This window comes from Ahaetulla prasina, chromosome 3 (genome assembly GCF_028640845.1).
Source record: "Ahaetulla prasina isolate Xishuangbanna chromosome 3, ASM2864084v1, whole genome shotgun sequence".
Classification (NCBI taxonomy): domain Eukaryota; kingdom Metazoa; phylum Chordata; class Lepidosauria; order Squamata; family Colubridae; genus Ahaetulla; species Ahaetulla prasina.
In genome coordinates this window covers 32074930-32090888 of record NC_080541.1, presented here as the reverse complement: position 1 = coordinate 32090888, position 15959 = coordinate 32074930, and the positions used below count along the sequence as shown (strand labels likewise).

At 36.5% G+C, this 15959-nt stretch overlaps 1 protein-coding gene across 1 annotated transcript in view; it reads right to left on the bottom strand.

The window, feature by feature from the left end:
• The window catches only part of NIPAL2 (NIPA like domain containing 2), a 37860-nt gene that overhangs the window by 12094 nt on the left and 9807 nt on the right, over positions 1–15959 (bottom strand). Inside the window, exons 4-7 of the mRNA XM_058178308.1 lie at positions 15787–15846; positions 12006–12127; positions 5073–5169; positions 2230–2365 (exon numbers count right to left, since the gene is read on the bottom strand). Coding sequence (XP_058034291.1) covers positions 2230–2365; positions 5073–5169; positions 12006–12127; positions 15787–15846 — 415 coding nt within the window. The remainder of the gene's footprint in view (positions 1–2229; positions 2366–5072; positions 5170–12005; positions 12128–15786; positions 15847–15959) is intronic.

Sequence of the window (15959 nt, the reverse complement as noted above, 5' to 3'; positions counted from 1 at the left end):
GTTACTGAGCAGTCTGTGAAGAGACTTCAAAGCATTTAGTACTTGCTGAGAGAATAAAAATATTTCTGACATAGAAGGGCTCTGCAAGGAAGAGTGAGAAAACATCTGAAAACTAGGATAAATTATTATCTCTCTAATAACTAAAAGCATTCTTATCGACCTACAAAAAACACATAGAAGCTATTACAAAATCCCAACCCCAACAGTATTCAATTCTCTGCATCATATTCATTGTTTTTGTTGTTTTTAATCTTTGCTCCACTACACATTTATGTTATATATCAAAATTGTAAAGTGTAAAGGTTGGGTCACTTTATCACGTAAGAATTCATTGACCAATACAATTTGACATGTGGTGGCTAAACTTTTGCATGCCATTGTACATGATATTCTAATGTTATTAGAGTGAGTGTTTATTAGATTTTTAAAGATAATGAAACATAGTGTATTTCATTTTATAAACAATGGCACCTCCATGAATCCAATGTAATTTTTAAAAACTTGCATGTTTATAGAATAGTCAAGATTTCAAAGTCATTGCAAATTCCTCTGATTTTAGCTATTTGTTCTAATGTCAGTCTGAGAAAATCCAACACAAATGTGTGAAGATGCTGCAAAAAGCAAAAACAGATGTTCCACCAAAATAAGTCTTGCATTAAGTTTGTCTGCAAGCTCTTTTTTGTAATTTCCAGTATTGCAACCTTACAATAAAGTAGAGCTTAGTAGTTCTTCTGAATATGCTTCTTCTCTGGACTACTGCTCAAAGTTGACAGGAAAACACTAAATTAGGAAAGGCCTGCCTTCCTTGACCATATATAATTTCTTTCTAAAATAGTCTGAGCTAATTGACCCACACTTCTAAATCTATATCTTAGGGCAATTAAAGATCCACATCTTTATCTCAGTCCTAAATTTCTTCCCAGGAAATTTCATCAAATGATCCTGAGTTTTAGTATTTATGAAGAATAAAAACTTGATCTAAATTTTCCATACTTACAGGGATTTGTAATCTACATTCATGTCTTCCCTTCATTTGCCTTTTTGAAAGCCTCACACATTGTATCATTTAATGTAGAGAAGACCCTACATAAACAGGTTCTCCTCACAATCTAAAGATAAGCATTTCCATCAGTCTGTTTTATCCTTCTAATAACTTTGGCTAGCTATCAGAGAGTGCTCCAGAGAGCAGACTTTGCACACCGAAGGACCCAAGCTCAATCTTTAGCCATTAGCCATTAATAAAACTAGGTGATGGAGAAGTCAGCTATATAAATAGGGGGTGACAATCTTCAGGGTACTTAAAGAGCTTCACAGCAGAAGGAAGTATGGATCTAGACCTTGAACACATTAATAAGTATTTCTTCTCTGATCACTCTAGGTGACCACAACTGATGGGAATAATTAAAGTTTATTATTCTTGATTAGAATGGATATGATTATTTTCTCTAGCCTTATGCCATTGGCCAACTTCGCTGGAGGACATTGAATCAGAAGTCCAATACAGCGGGTAAATATTAGTTTGGAGAAAGAGCCAGACATAGAAATGATATAATTATTTGCTAAATTATATCTACCACCTGTCCTATAACATCTAATTCAGCTTTAAGAATAATTATGCTTTCTTGCCATCATCAGGGTGGAATCTAATCCAGGGGGAAAATGAGGAATAATTCAGAGCAGCCTTCTCTAGCCAAAATCTTCTAGAAGTGTTGGGATCATTATTCCCAGAGTTCCCAATCAGCAATGTTACACAACTTAAGTGAACTAAGTTAGAAAAAGTTTGAAAACTCAGCATGTTAGAATATGGATTTAACATTCCCAATCCATATTTAGTAAACAAATTTTGCTGACAATGGAGACATGAAACTAAGGAGCAAACTTGGAGCTTGGAAACTAAGGAGCAAGCAGAGAAGGAGATTAAGGTGAATGTAAAGGTGAATGTTAATGACTGACCATAGAGCTAAAAAAACTACCTTGTTGATTCAGTAAAGCAGTAAAAAGATGTAGCTGGCCTGAAGTCCCTGAGAAACATAAAAGTATGTTCGAGAAAACCTGCCTGTTTGTTTAACAGCAAGATAAAGCATCATGGTCATAAAACAAAATGAGAAGAGAAACTCATAAATGCATCCATGTCCAAGTTTGGCAGGACCTGGCTGTTTTTTAAAGTTATAATAAAAGAAAAGAAAATGGAGAAAACAGTTCATTAATATACATTTTCTAAAAACTTACTTGACTTGAAATATACAAGTTGACGTCATTACAATGAGCATAAGATAGAAAATAGGGTAGGTTAGCTGCATGTTTCCCTTCACAGAAAATGTCAACATGGCTGCCACTGCTTTTACTGAAATGATGGTCAGAGACACTGGAGAAAAATAAAAAGAAGCCAATGAAAACAGAATATTAATAAAGATAATTTTATCAGTCAACCAATTATTAAAAAATGGTAAGTATGCTCATATAGTTTAAAACATAATAAACTACCAAGATCCTCCTACTGAAAACTTTTAAGAATTGATAACATGGAGATGATAGTTAATTATTTATGAACATTTAATGAATTTATGAACTTTTATCTAAAGTAGATGAAAACTTATGGTGTTGCAGTGAAATTAATATCATACTTCAATATATATTGCCAATTTTGAGCAGTGAGTCAATTGAATTTATAAAGAGTATTGTGTTGATACAGTATGATTATAATGTCTGGATCAATAAATCTTTGGATTTTGTATCTATCAAATAAATAAGTTTTGTATGATCCGCATACAAGCACTAGTCCTTTTTCATCTAATTCCACCTCATTCATCTAAATAATATAATTCATCTAATCACACCGCTGAATTCATTTGAAGAACAAAATGATCTTTTGTCAGGATATATAAAAGAAAACATAATCTTGTTCATTCCTAATTCTCTGCTTGTGGTGACAAACTTATCCAGCCTCCCCATAAATTGCACCACTAATATATGCAATATGTGCCTCTTTGTTAAGCCTACTTAGATATTAACTGAAAAATGGTATTTTTCCATAATATAGTACAACCGTTCTATGTGTGTATATAATTTGTGGTTGTGCTTTTATTCACAGGGGCAATTTCAGATGTTTGGCACTGTTCCGCAACTCTTTTGTCCAACAGGAGAACCAAGGTAAAATAACAGAGGGTAGACCTCAGCAAGTTAAAATGTTGGCATGTGGCTTTGTGGAACGAGAGAGTCAACTGATGTAATTTTTTCCCAATAAAACTTGCCGCTTCCATTCTGCTTGCTGACAGATGTATTGCTAGAAGTGAAGATATTAAAACTGATGGTATGATCAGAGATGGTGAGACAATTTCCACTCTTATCAGGCCCAGGGAGTCACTAAAAGCATCAATTATTTAAATGCAGCAATTATTATTATTTTTTAGTTAATGTAAGAACCAAAAGAGGATGGATTGGTTTGTGGACTCTGATAACTATTTCTACTTAGCTTCAATGGCAGCAGCTGGAAAAAAAAGATGACATCACTTTGAAAGCAGAAGACACAGAAATTCTTTTCATTGTCCCTGTTTTGCTTCTTGATTCTAACCATGTTATAAATCCCAGATTAAGCATGAAGCGGAGTGCTGTGCGATGAGTCATTTTGCAGAGCTGCATTGCTCAAACCATCTACAGTTTTATCCAAATTCTTCTAATTAAAAAAAAAAATGGGGGGGGGAGATTTTCTTCATGCCTATGAAGTCACATCTTATTAAGGCAAGTGGGTCAGATACAAAAAGCATTCTAATTTCCTCCCATCCTCCTTACCCATGCAAATCTGTACACGTTGAACATGGAAAGGAACAGAAACAGAAAACCCCTTTATAAGCTTTCCCAAAATATTTTTGTTACAAGCTATCTTTCCAAAGTGATTTGCTGGCTCGCTGTCATTGTGGATGGGATGGACAGATAGCTGATCAGAAATGGTTTTTTAAAAAGAAAATTAGATAAAGGGTAGCAGTGGCGGGAGGCTCTGCCCACCCGCCCAGACACTTCTGCGCATGCACAGAAGCGCCACCTGCACACGCGAACTGGTAGCAATGGGATTTGGAACCCACCCCCGGACTAAGTCCAACCACCTTTGAATTCCATGGATCCTTATCTTACTCCAAGCAAACAATCATGGTTGTTAAGCAAATCACTGCCTTTTTTAAGCAAATCAGGCAATCATTAAGCTTCCCCCATTGACTTTGCTCATTGGTATCTATCTGGGACAGTCATAAATGGCAACCACATGACCCCATGATGCTTCAACTGTCATAAATACATGCTGGTTGACAAGCGACCAAATTTTGATCATATGACCTTACGGATGCTGCAAATACAAAGACTGACTGTAAGATACTCTTTTAAGTGCCATTGTAAACTTTGAACAATTGCTAAATGAATGGTTGTTAAGTCGAGGATATGTGAATCTCTATCCTAGCATGGAGGAGAAACAAAGCACTGGACCTTAGGCTTAGAAAACTTAGAACTCCGTCGCCTTCGACAAGACCTAAGTTTAACTCATAGAATCATCTATTGTAATGTCCTTCCTGTTAAAGACTACTTCAGCTTTAATTGCAATAACACAAGAGCAACCAATAGATTTAAACTTAATGTTAACCGCTTTAATCTAGATTGCAGAAAATATGACTTCTGTAACAGAATCATCAATGCTTGGAACACTTTACCTGACTCTGTGGTCTCTTCCCATAATTCCAAAAGCTTTAATCAAAAACTTTCTACTATTGACCTCACCCCATTCCTAAGAGGACCACAAGGGGCGTGCATAAGAGCACAAATGTTCCTACCGTTCCTGTCCTATTGTTTTTCTTTTTTCTTCTTATATATATATATGCTTATACCTCCTTATATTTCTTCATATATATGTTTATATACTATATAATCTTTTTGTGGGATGCTTATGTATATTGTTGTGACAAAATAAATAAATAAAAATAAATTAGTTCTGCTTCCATACTAATTTATCACCAGCCACCAAAATGTGTGCAGAAAATATTGGTGTGCATATACTTAACAAAAAAATGCAAACTGAACCACATTCTTACCTAGTAATGCTACTATTGTTAACAAAACCACAATGTGCTTTGCTTCTTTTCTCTTGTAGAAATACAAAAGAATGCAGAAAGCTACTATTTCCACGATCTGAAATAGATAAAAAGATAACAAGCTTAAATTGTTAAAAAAGGAAAGTTTTCAACAAAATCTTTAACACAATCTACTTTCCTCTTTTAAGATGAGTAAGAAGAGCAACATCACCACATTCATCAAGCAATTATCTCCATAAACAGTTCCAAAGGCAAAGATAAATTCCCATTTTTCCTATGTTATCTTACCCTTTCACGTGCCTTGAAAGATTTAAACAAAGGAAGGAGAACTGGGGGAAGGGGAGTTTTACTGTAATAATCTGGCAAACAAAGGCATCCAACTTTAATAATACTGAGCCATAAATGTACACAATCATCTTGGTTAGGAAAGGAAATAAAGAAAGCTAAATATAATCTAAGTGCAATGAGAGTACTCCTGTATAAGCAAGCTGTAGACTCCGATTCTTAAACTACGGCCTATCTTATTCATCATTCATATTATTCAGCTACCTTCTTCTTAAGCTCTAAAAAACATAGAATAAACTTATAGTTCAGTTCAGCACACCTGCAATGCATTTGTAACCATATGCTGGCTTTCAATCATTGCCTAGCCAACTACTTGTCAAAAGGTTGCATAAAAGAAAAATATACAGCAGGGTTTAATCGTATGCTAAGGAAAGGCCGCTTTGAAAGACATTTCACAGATGGGACTGCCTTAACACTACATATAACCTAGACCTGCAGTCTCACAGTTAACGGCAACACCCCAAACTGCATGACTTTCCTATTCAAAGTAGTTTTCATTTGGGCCATAGATTGCTCCGGAATTAGCTACCGACTTTCAGCTTTCACCAATTTGATCTCCTCCAGCTATGTTGGTCTACAGCTTCCACATGCATGGCCATCCTGGCTGAAACTTAAGGTATTGGGTGACGTACAAATCCAGAGAGAACCAGATTTGACAAGATGGGTTCTACAGAATATCTTTATAGCATTAGTGCTGGAATTCTGGAGTAATACTTAAAGGCTATACACTTATAAAACTATCTTATGGAGTCCTTGATTAGAAAATTGGCTAATTCAGGCTTGCACCATTTAACATAAATCTGAAGAGTTGGATAAACAACTCTTTTAAGATCTCAGAAGCATATTTTCTTGCCACTTAATCCTTTTACCTGATTCTGGAAACATCTGTATCTAAACCAGTGCTCCAAGTTAAGATTCTTTTTCTTGGGCATTGTGCAAAGCAAGAATACATGAGTATTCACTGAATGTCTCCAGGCTTTGACTTATGACTCCAAACTATAGCCAATAAACTAATTGCCATTTCTTCTAATGGACAACTTGTTTACTTTTGATCCAGATGAGTTTCACTTGTGTTCAGTCATAAATATGTTCCATTCCATTTTCCAGATTCAAAATATGGGTGAAAATTTAGATTTAGATATGTTTTAGGCATTTGGCTATATTTAAGGTATGTTTTTGTAGGCGTCTTTTGAGCCAAAAACTGCACTGAGAAAATCAGAGAAATACATGATTCAAAGATAACTGAAGATGTGATAACTTAATGTGTGAAATGCAAATCAAGGAGTGTGGGATCCTTGGTGCATTCTGAGTGTGGCTGTTTTCTTGCAGACATTTCATTACCAAGCTAGGTAATGAAGTCATCCATCATCTGTGAACTGATGATATTACCTAGTTTGGAAAGAAATGTCTGCAAGAAAACAGCCACTCAGTCAGCACCAAATACCACACAGTTCAATTCTGAGCTACAAATATTCTCCTCTATCAGTAAGTCATGTAGTCTTCTCTTTAAAAAAAGATTGACCAGGTCTATCAGCATCCTGAGACACTTCTTACTTTAGGGTTTTCAACATGTATTTTAATATTGGTGTTTAGAAAGGAAAAATCTGAATCAACTCAAGGGCTATAATCATTCACTGTCCTAGTTTTCATAAAAGAGCTGCTGCTTCTCCCTTCTTGTCCTTACCTTCCAATTAAATAAATCTACTTCATTTACCACTGTAGTTTTATGGTTTATATGGCTCTATGTGAGAGAGATTCATTTATATACATTTGGTGCCACTTTAATACAAAAATCCGTTTGTAGTATGACAAATGAATGGATAAGCAATCCCTATTTTTTTTTCGCCTCCCCGGTCTCAAGTAATTTTTCAGCTGAACTTCATACAGTTTGTCCCAGGGGCAAGAGAAATATAAATTATACTTGCAAAGCAATTTTCCCCATAGCAAGATAATAGACATGGAGGGAAAGCATTTTTTCTTCTTTTAAACAAAGACTGATTTCATGTACATCTTTCAGCTCTTATAGATATGAAAGGCATCATTTTTGCTGTTATTTCTTCTCGGAACCATTTTTTCTAAAGAAATCATGCTCTCACCTTCACAAATCACAGAGAATGAAGATCGTTGTACAATGTCCAATGGATTTTTTATTTCATGGATGACCATATAAATTAGATAGATTGATGATAGATGCGGGTTGTCAAACTCACGGCCCATGGGCTGGATGCGTCACATGCTGGCTCCACCCCCGCCCGGTTTAGAAAAGGGAAAAAAAGTCCCAATACGTCACAAGACACTGCTGTGACTACACAAGTTTGACACCCCTGTGATAGATAGATAGATAGATAGATAGATAGATAGATAGATAGATAGATAGATATGGAGGGATGGCCGGATAGATAAATAGAGAGATAAAGATTGCTGATAGAGAGATAGACAGACAGACAGACACATAGACAGACAGATGATAGATATGATAGCTGAGCGAGAAGACAGACAGACAGAGAAGAGATGATAAATGATGGATGGATGGATGGATGGACAGATACAAGATACAAGATACACAGATAAAGATTGCAGATAGATAGATAGACAGACAGACAGACAGACAGACAGACAGACAGACAGACAGACAAGAGATGATAAATGGATGGATGGATGGACATATACAAGATACACAGAGAGATAAAGATTGTAGATAGACAGACAGACAGACAGACAGACAGACAAGAGATGATAAATGGATGGATGGATGGACAGATAAGAGATACACAGAGAGATAAAGATTGTAGATAGACAGACAGACAGACAGACAGACAGACAAGAGATGATAAATGGATGGATGGATGGACAGATAAGAGATACACAGAGAGAGAAAGATTGCAGATAGACAGACAGACAGCTACTAGATTATAGATAATAGATAATAAATGGATGGCTAGATAGAAAGATAAAATGATAGACAGATAAAGATTGCTCTCTTTCTTCTATGCTATAAAGCAGCGGCTCCCAAATCTTCCGGCCACCAGGGACTGATTCCGTGGAGAGAGATTTTTCCACGGACAGGCGGGGTCATGGTTTCATGTGCTGCCTGCTTCCCACAGACGGGACTTCGCTTTTTGCATGAGCAGGTTTCTGGCATGTCGCAGATTGTGGACAGGTTTCCGGCATGTCCACGGACTGGGGGTTGGAGCCCCCTGCTATAGAGGGAAAAAACTTGCACTGCAGAAACTGCATTCTCAGCTATTCATTCCATGTTTCATTATAAGGAGATGTGGGAGGTTCCCTTACCAGCCTCCCAACCTTCTCTAATTTTCATTTTGCTCAATGGCCCTGAAAGCTTTGCTCTTCTGCAAGTAACAATGGTTGAAAAAGTTCCCTCTTTTATTTTTCTACAGAAGGATTCAAAACATTTACACAACAGTTCCTATGATAAATGCCTTAAAATAATTTTGATTCATATATTAAATATATATGGTATGAATCAATAATTGTTATTAATTGGACCAATATAATTTGGTAGAGACAATTTTTGATTACTTCAGCTTCAACACTTGGAATTTGTGATTCCCAACTCTTAAGTCTAAACTTTCCTGGGTTGGTCTAAAGGCTAGAAAGTGAAAAATGTTGCCAAGGCAAATTTTCACTTACAATTCTGAAGAAACAAGAAGACTATGGAACAATTTGGCTCCCTGTTGTATTAAATATTTTAATCAGATTTAATACAGATTAGACAAATCTGCTTTCTCTCTCCTGTGCAAATGCTCTCTCTCCTTTCCAAATTTAACCATCATGCTACTCACCATGGTACATTTTCACTCACGTTAATGTAATTCATAGAGATCATCAAACCAGAACCTAAAGTTGGCATTGGTAGAAGTGTTGCAAATGTCTTTATCAACTTTGTACTTGCGCTTACATGTAGCTCCTGTGACTTGCTTTTTTGTTCCCTTATTGTGGACCTGGCATCATATTTGAGCTTACTGAAAATCAGCAGGAGGGCTTGCCCCCCATTTTAAGATTGGAAACACATGGTAGCTATAGCATGAGTGATAAAAAAAGAGAACTATACTTCTCAGCAAAATGCAAATTTTAAAAAACTTATATTTTCATTGGATTGTCTGAAGAGTCTTTCACTATTCTCGAGGATTTCAAATAACTAGTCACATGATTTGTCATTAGTCTGGCAAATTGTCATCTATGAAATATGAAATCCTGGATGAAGCTGTCCTGGATGAAGCTGTCTATCTAGACCCGTTCCAGTCCGGTTTCCGGCCCGGTCATAGCACAGAGACAGCTTTGGTCGCGTTGGTGGATGACCTCTGGAGGGCCAGGGATAGGGGTTGTTCCTCTGCCCTGGTCCTATTAGATCTCTCAGCGGCGTTCGATACCATCGACCATGGTATCTTGCTGCACCGGTTGGGGGGTTTAGGAGTGGGAGGCACCGTTTATCGGTGGTTCTCCTCCTATCTCTCCGACCGGTCGCAAACGGTGTTGACAGGGGGGCAGAGATCGACCGTGAGGCGCCTCACTTGTGGGGTGCCGCAGGGGTCGATTCTCTCGCCTCTCCTGTTCAACATCTACATGAAGCCGTTGGGTGAGGTCATCAGTGGTTTTGGGGTGAGTTACCACCTGTACGCTGATGATACGCAGCTGTACTTTTCCACCCCGGATCACCCCAACGAAGCTGTCGAAGTGCTGTCCCGGTGTCTGGAAGCCGTACGGGTCTGGATGGGGAGAAACAGACTCAAGCTCAATCCCTCCAAGACGGAGTGGCTGTGGATGCCGGCACCCCGGTACAGCCAGCTGCAGCTGCAGCTGGCTGTCGGGGGCGAGTTATTGGCCCCAATGGAAAGGGTGCGCAACTTGGGCGTCCTCCTGGATGGGCGGCTGTCGTTTGACGATCATTTGTCGGCCGTCTCCAGGAGGGCTTTTTACCAAGTACGCTTGGTCCGCCAGTTCCGCCCCTTCCTTGACCGGGATGCCTTATGCATGGTCACTCACGCTCTTGTCACTTCCCGTTTGGATTATTGCAATGCTCTCTACATGGGGCTGCCCTTGAAGTGCACCCGGAGGCTGCAGCTAGTCCAGAATGCAGCTGCGCGGGTAATAGTGGGAGCAACTCGTTGCTCCCTTGTAACACCAATCCTGCGCGGCTTGCACTGGCTTCCTGTAGTCTTTTGGGTGCGCTTTAAGATCCTGGTCACCACCTTCAAAGCGCTCCATGGCTTAGGACCCAGGTACTTACGGGACTGCCTGCTGTTACCTTATGCCTCCCACCGACCCGTACGCTCACACAGAGAGGGTCTTCTCAGGGTGCCGTCCGCCAAACAATGTCGGCTGGCGGCCCCCAGGGGCAGGGCCTTCTTGGTGGGAGCTCCTACGCTCTGGAACGAACTTCCCCCTGGATTACGTCAAGTGCCTGATCTTCGGACCTTTCGCCGTGAGCTGAAAACACACTTATTTATTCAAGCGGGACTGGCCTAATATTTTTAAATTTTCAACTGGGGTTTTATCATCATTTTAGGGTTTGGAATTTTAAATTTTAAATTTTTAATACTAGCCATTTTTTCTAATTTGCTCGGTTTTAAATTGTTGTTTTAATTGTATATTTTTTATATTTTTTATCTTTTGGCTGTACACCGCCCTGAGTCCCTCGGGAGAAGGGCGGTATAAAAATTTAATAAATAAATAAATCCGAACCTACCTACACAAAGATATAAATATCATCATTGTTACGCTAACCTTTATCTTTTGTTCTATCTTGGTGAAAATAGACTAGCTTTTTTTTAAGCTGCATTGCTTTTAACGGAGAAGCACTCAAAAATTCTTTTAATCTCACCCAAGGAATGGGAATAGAATAGCTCCTGAAATGGGTAAATACAGGTCATCCTCGACGTACGAGCACAATTGAACCAAAAATGTATGTTCCTAAGAGAGACATTTGTTAAGTGCATTTTGCCCCTTTTATGACCTTTCCTGCCACAGTTTTTAAGTAAATCATTGCAATTGTTAAATTAGTATCATGGTTGTTAAGTGAGTTTGGATTCCCCTTGACTATGTTTGTTAGAAAGTCGCAAAAGATGATCACATGATCCCAGAATACTGCAACCCTCATAAATATGACTCAGTTGCCAAACATCTGAATTTTGATCACGTGACCATGGGGATGCTGCAGTGGTCGTAAGTGTGAAAAATGATCCTGTCTCCTTTTTCAGTGCCGTTGTAACTTTGAATGGTCACTAACTGTTGTAAGTCGAGGATTGCTTGAATCAACATCCTTATTCTAGAAACTGTGTTATAAGAGAGACAACTTTTGCCTCTTCACCAGAATGCTCAAATTATCCTTCATGTATCATTTGAGAAAAGCAATCCTTACGCATTCAAAATGGCCCCATCAGCAACCAAAGGCCCTCAGGTGGGAGAGACAGAAATGGGAGAGAGTGGAGGGGAGGTGAAACAGGGTGAAGTAATCAAGAAAAAAAGGCAAAACTGGCTAGAAGCCTGAACAGGAACAGACTACTGTACGGTGTAAAAATTGGTTACAGGTCATGCTTCTATATACTGAATTAAGAATTTTCTACTCACCATATAAATCAAGAACTGCCAACTAACTAAATCGCTCTGTATCGTCCTTGCTGTGACTTTTTGGATAACGTGAGGCGCAAAAGTCACCAACAGAAACAGTCCCACAAGCATCACTGTTCCACCTTGAAACACATTTAAATAAACATTTTTTCTTTTACTGCATTTAAAAAAGTGCACACAAAAAAATGATTTAAAAAAAAATGATAATACACATCTGTCCAATAGATAATTGAATTGCTGAAATAATTTCCAACCCAAAGAAGATAAACAAAATAAGATGTTAAATTGTTATGAGCACCTTCAATATATCACATATCCATTAATAACTTTTTAATATTTATATTATATTATATTATATTATATTATATTATATTATATTATATTATATTATATTATATTATATTATATTATATTATATTATATTATATTATTATATTATATTATATTATATTATATTATATTATATTATATTATATTATATTATATTATATTATATTATATATTTATATTGTTATATTTTCTGGTAAATAATGATGAAATTTATGCCAAAGGAAAATCCATTTAGATAATCATTTCTATACTATACGTAACTAGAAGACCCCCTCCCCAAGGAACCTTGATTTTTTTTAAAAAAATGAGGAAATTGTTATTATGTAGCAATTTTGTAAATGCTAATAGAAAGGACCTAAAAGGTTTATTGTTTATTTTTTCAGGATTTTATTTGTAAACAATATGAAAACATTAAAGAAGGTTTCTTTAAACAGAAAAACACATATCTTCTTTCTTTACTTCCACAGTCAATCCATGGAGAATATCTGGGGTACAAAAGATTGCACAGAAATATTAACGGGATTATTCGAAAGGGGGGAAAATGCAGAGGCGTGGCAGAATTCTATAAAGTATTTATGTGCTTACGCAAATCCTCTTAATGCTCATTCTCGTTGTCATGATATTGCGAATGTTAATGGAAAGCAGCCACATAGTTAAAAACCTCTGTGGCAGAGACACTCACAGAAATAAATCAGCACAGACTGCAGCTTCAAACTAGCACCTAAAAGGAACCTGATCAGCTGAAAAATAAATCCTTTGTACATCCCATGAATCAACTCTGTATTCCAATTTTAATGCAAATATCTACACAGAGACTATTCCACAGGCCATATTATCTGCTTATTTATTCGCACAGGAACTCAAAAACCAGCTTCCTCTAACATAGCATCGCCTGGAAGACTTGTAACCCCAAAACATCTGGAGAGCACCGGCTTGTCTAAAGTCATTTCTTGCAATTTGTGCATAAGGGGAATACTTCACAGAAGATGAGGTTTCCATGAAGATGGTTAAGTTTGGGCAGAAAAAAGCATGCAATTTGTTTTTAAAGAGGAAGAAGTGATGGGTCGTTGTGGCTTTTCAAAACTAACCCAAAAAATTCACATCCTGCACCTATTATTCATCTTTCGACCTATATTCTTGACATAATTACCAGTCAGGCTCCTATAGGTCCACCATCTGGATCAATCTCATCACAGTTGTCTTTTCTTACTTGCCTTCGGGTCATTGGAATTGACTCCAACCAAGATGATACTTGGAGTCAGATCCTTAAAGGTTATAAAGGCATTAAAAATATTTGCCCTTTATGAGCCCCATGAGGTTTCTTTAAAACCAATGAATATATAAATTCTTGTCTGTTATTTTAAATGTATGGATGTTAATATATGTCATGGAGTTTATGGTTTAGAAGATGCTTCTAATTTTATAATACTGTATGAAGTGATCATCAATTGTAATATGTCATCGCATTAATTGCCATTTTATTTTATATCTGTGCAATGCTTAATTATAAATGCATAATAAACAGAACTACTACCAGGACTAATAACGCTTAGTTATGACCAACCTTGTTGAATTTAATGAAAAGTTTCTCCAGGGATCCTGCTTTCCACTCTAGTCAAGCAGATGCTCCCAACATGGTCATAATCAAGATTAGAAAGCAATAACATACTGTAGAAGGTATCTAAAGTAGGGGACCTGGAGCAGAAGAAGGAAAGGCTGTCCTGGGGAGCTTCAATGAAATAAGGAAGTAAGTAGAACTGGACAAAATTTAAATTTAAATTAAACACAATCTTATCAAACATTACATAAGTTTCGCCGTGAGCTGAAAACGCATTTATTTATTCAAGCGGGACTGGCTTAATATTTTTAAATATTTTTAAATCTTTTAATCGGGGTTTTATTATTTTAGGGTTTGTAATTTTAAATCTTAAATCTTTCAATTGGCCATTTTTTAATATGCTCGGTTTTAAATTGTTGTTTTAATTGTACATTTTTAATGTTTTTTATCTTTTGGCTGTACACCGCCCTGAGTCCCCTGGGAGAAGGGCGGTATAAAAATTTAATAAATAAATAAATAAATAAATAAAGTGAAAATATCACTCCCTGTATGTTTGGCAGTTTGGCTCTTCTCTTTGACAAGTTACTAGTTGACACCAACTTTTTGGAAAGGCTCTGAGGGACATGTTCACACTGTTTTTCAGGGTTAGCGTTATCAATCAGAACACCCCTTGTGCAATTTTCATCATGTTCTTCTCAACAACTTTTGTTGAAAAGGGAAACGACTCAGCTACCAATGGGGAAACACAAAAGGGAGATTACTTTATCTAGCATAATGGGACATTCAAAGGCAGAAGCAGAGCAATTGTACTTTCAACGCTTTCTTTGTAAGCATCCTAATATCAGTTATCTTCTTAGAGTGAATCTGGAGAATTTTACACGCAGCCATTATGACTCATACTCTTTAGGCATCAACTATCCGTGGTGGGTGTAAAATACACTATTTTTTGGTTTTGCTCAATTCTCATAGGCATGCCTCTGTATTATTTATTGGGCAAAAAATCTTGAACATATACTTCTCAAGCGACCATTCCTTTTAAAATAATTAGCTCAGGTATCAGCAAAGTAATGAAGACATAAAATGTATGAATAAATCATAAACTGTATATGTTTCACATATAGCTGACAGAAAATTCTCCATTCGTAATGGAGACCATCAGATGAAAACAGGATAACTTTTTTTTTACACAATTAGCTTCTGAATCTGATCCTGGAGTTCATTCCTAAGAAGGAAAATCAATCAGAATGTCCCACTTAGAAACATAAACAGATGCTACAAAAAAGATTATTGTAATAAAGTTTGAGACCCTCAGTCATCTTTAATATATTATATTTGCAAATGATTGCTGTAATTTCAGTGCCAAAAACAACATTGGACTGTTAATTTATCTAAAAGAATAAAGATATTTGAAGGGAATAATTATGACTATCAATAAGTGCTGTACCTTATGATTCTTGATGAACGTATCTTCTTTTATGTACACTGAGAGCATATGCACCAAGACAAATTCCTTGTGTGTCCAATAAAAAAATCTATTCTATTCTATTCTATTCTATTCTATTCTATTCTATTCTATTCTATTCTACTCTACTCTACTCTATTCTATTCCATTTCATAACATTCTACATTAATATTAATAAATTTATATTGATTAATATAAAATTGTTTGAGATGGTAAGAAAAGTTCAATTTATTGCAAAGATTCACCAGCAAATTTTATTAAAATACTTTTATAAGTGACCAAGTTAGTATAAAAAAGGGGCGGAAACATCCATTTATATTAGTTTTAAATTGTGCTGAATTTGGTAAAGATGATGGGTTTGCAAGGTTAATGTTTTCAGAATAAACAATACATCAACTAATAATTTGGCAATGATTGTTTATGGTACTTACCCAATATACTTTGAGATCTAAAATTCTCTTTTAGGAATAAGACAGCTATAACTGCACTACCTGGGGAAGAAATATTAATATTACGTAAGATAATATATATTCAAAAAATGTAATCAGTCTTGATAAATTATCTGGACAGTGCAATAGGCAAAGCTAAGTGGGTTAATGGAGAA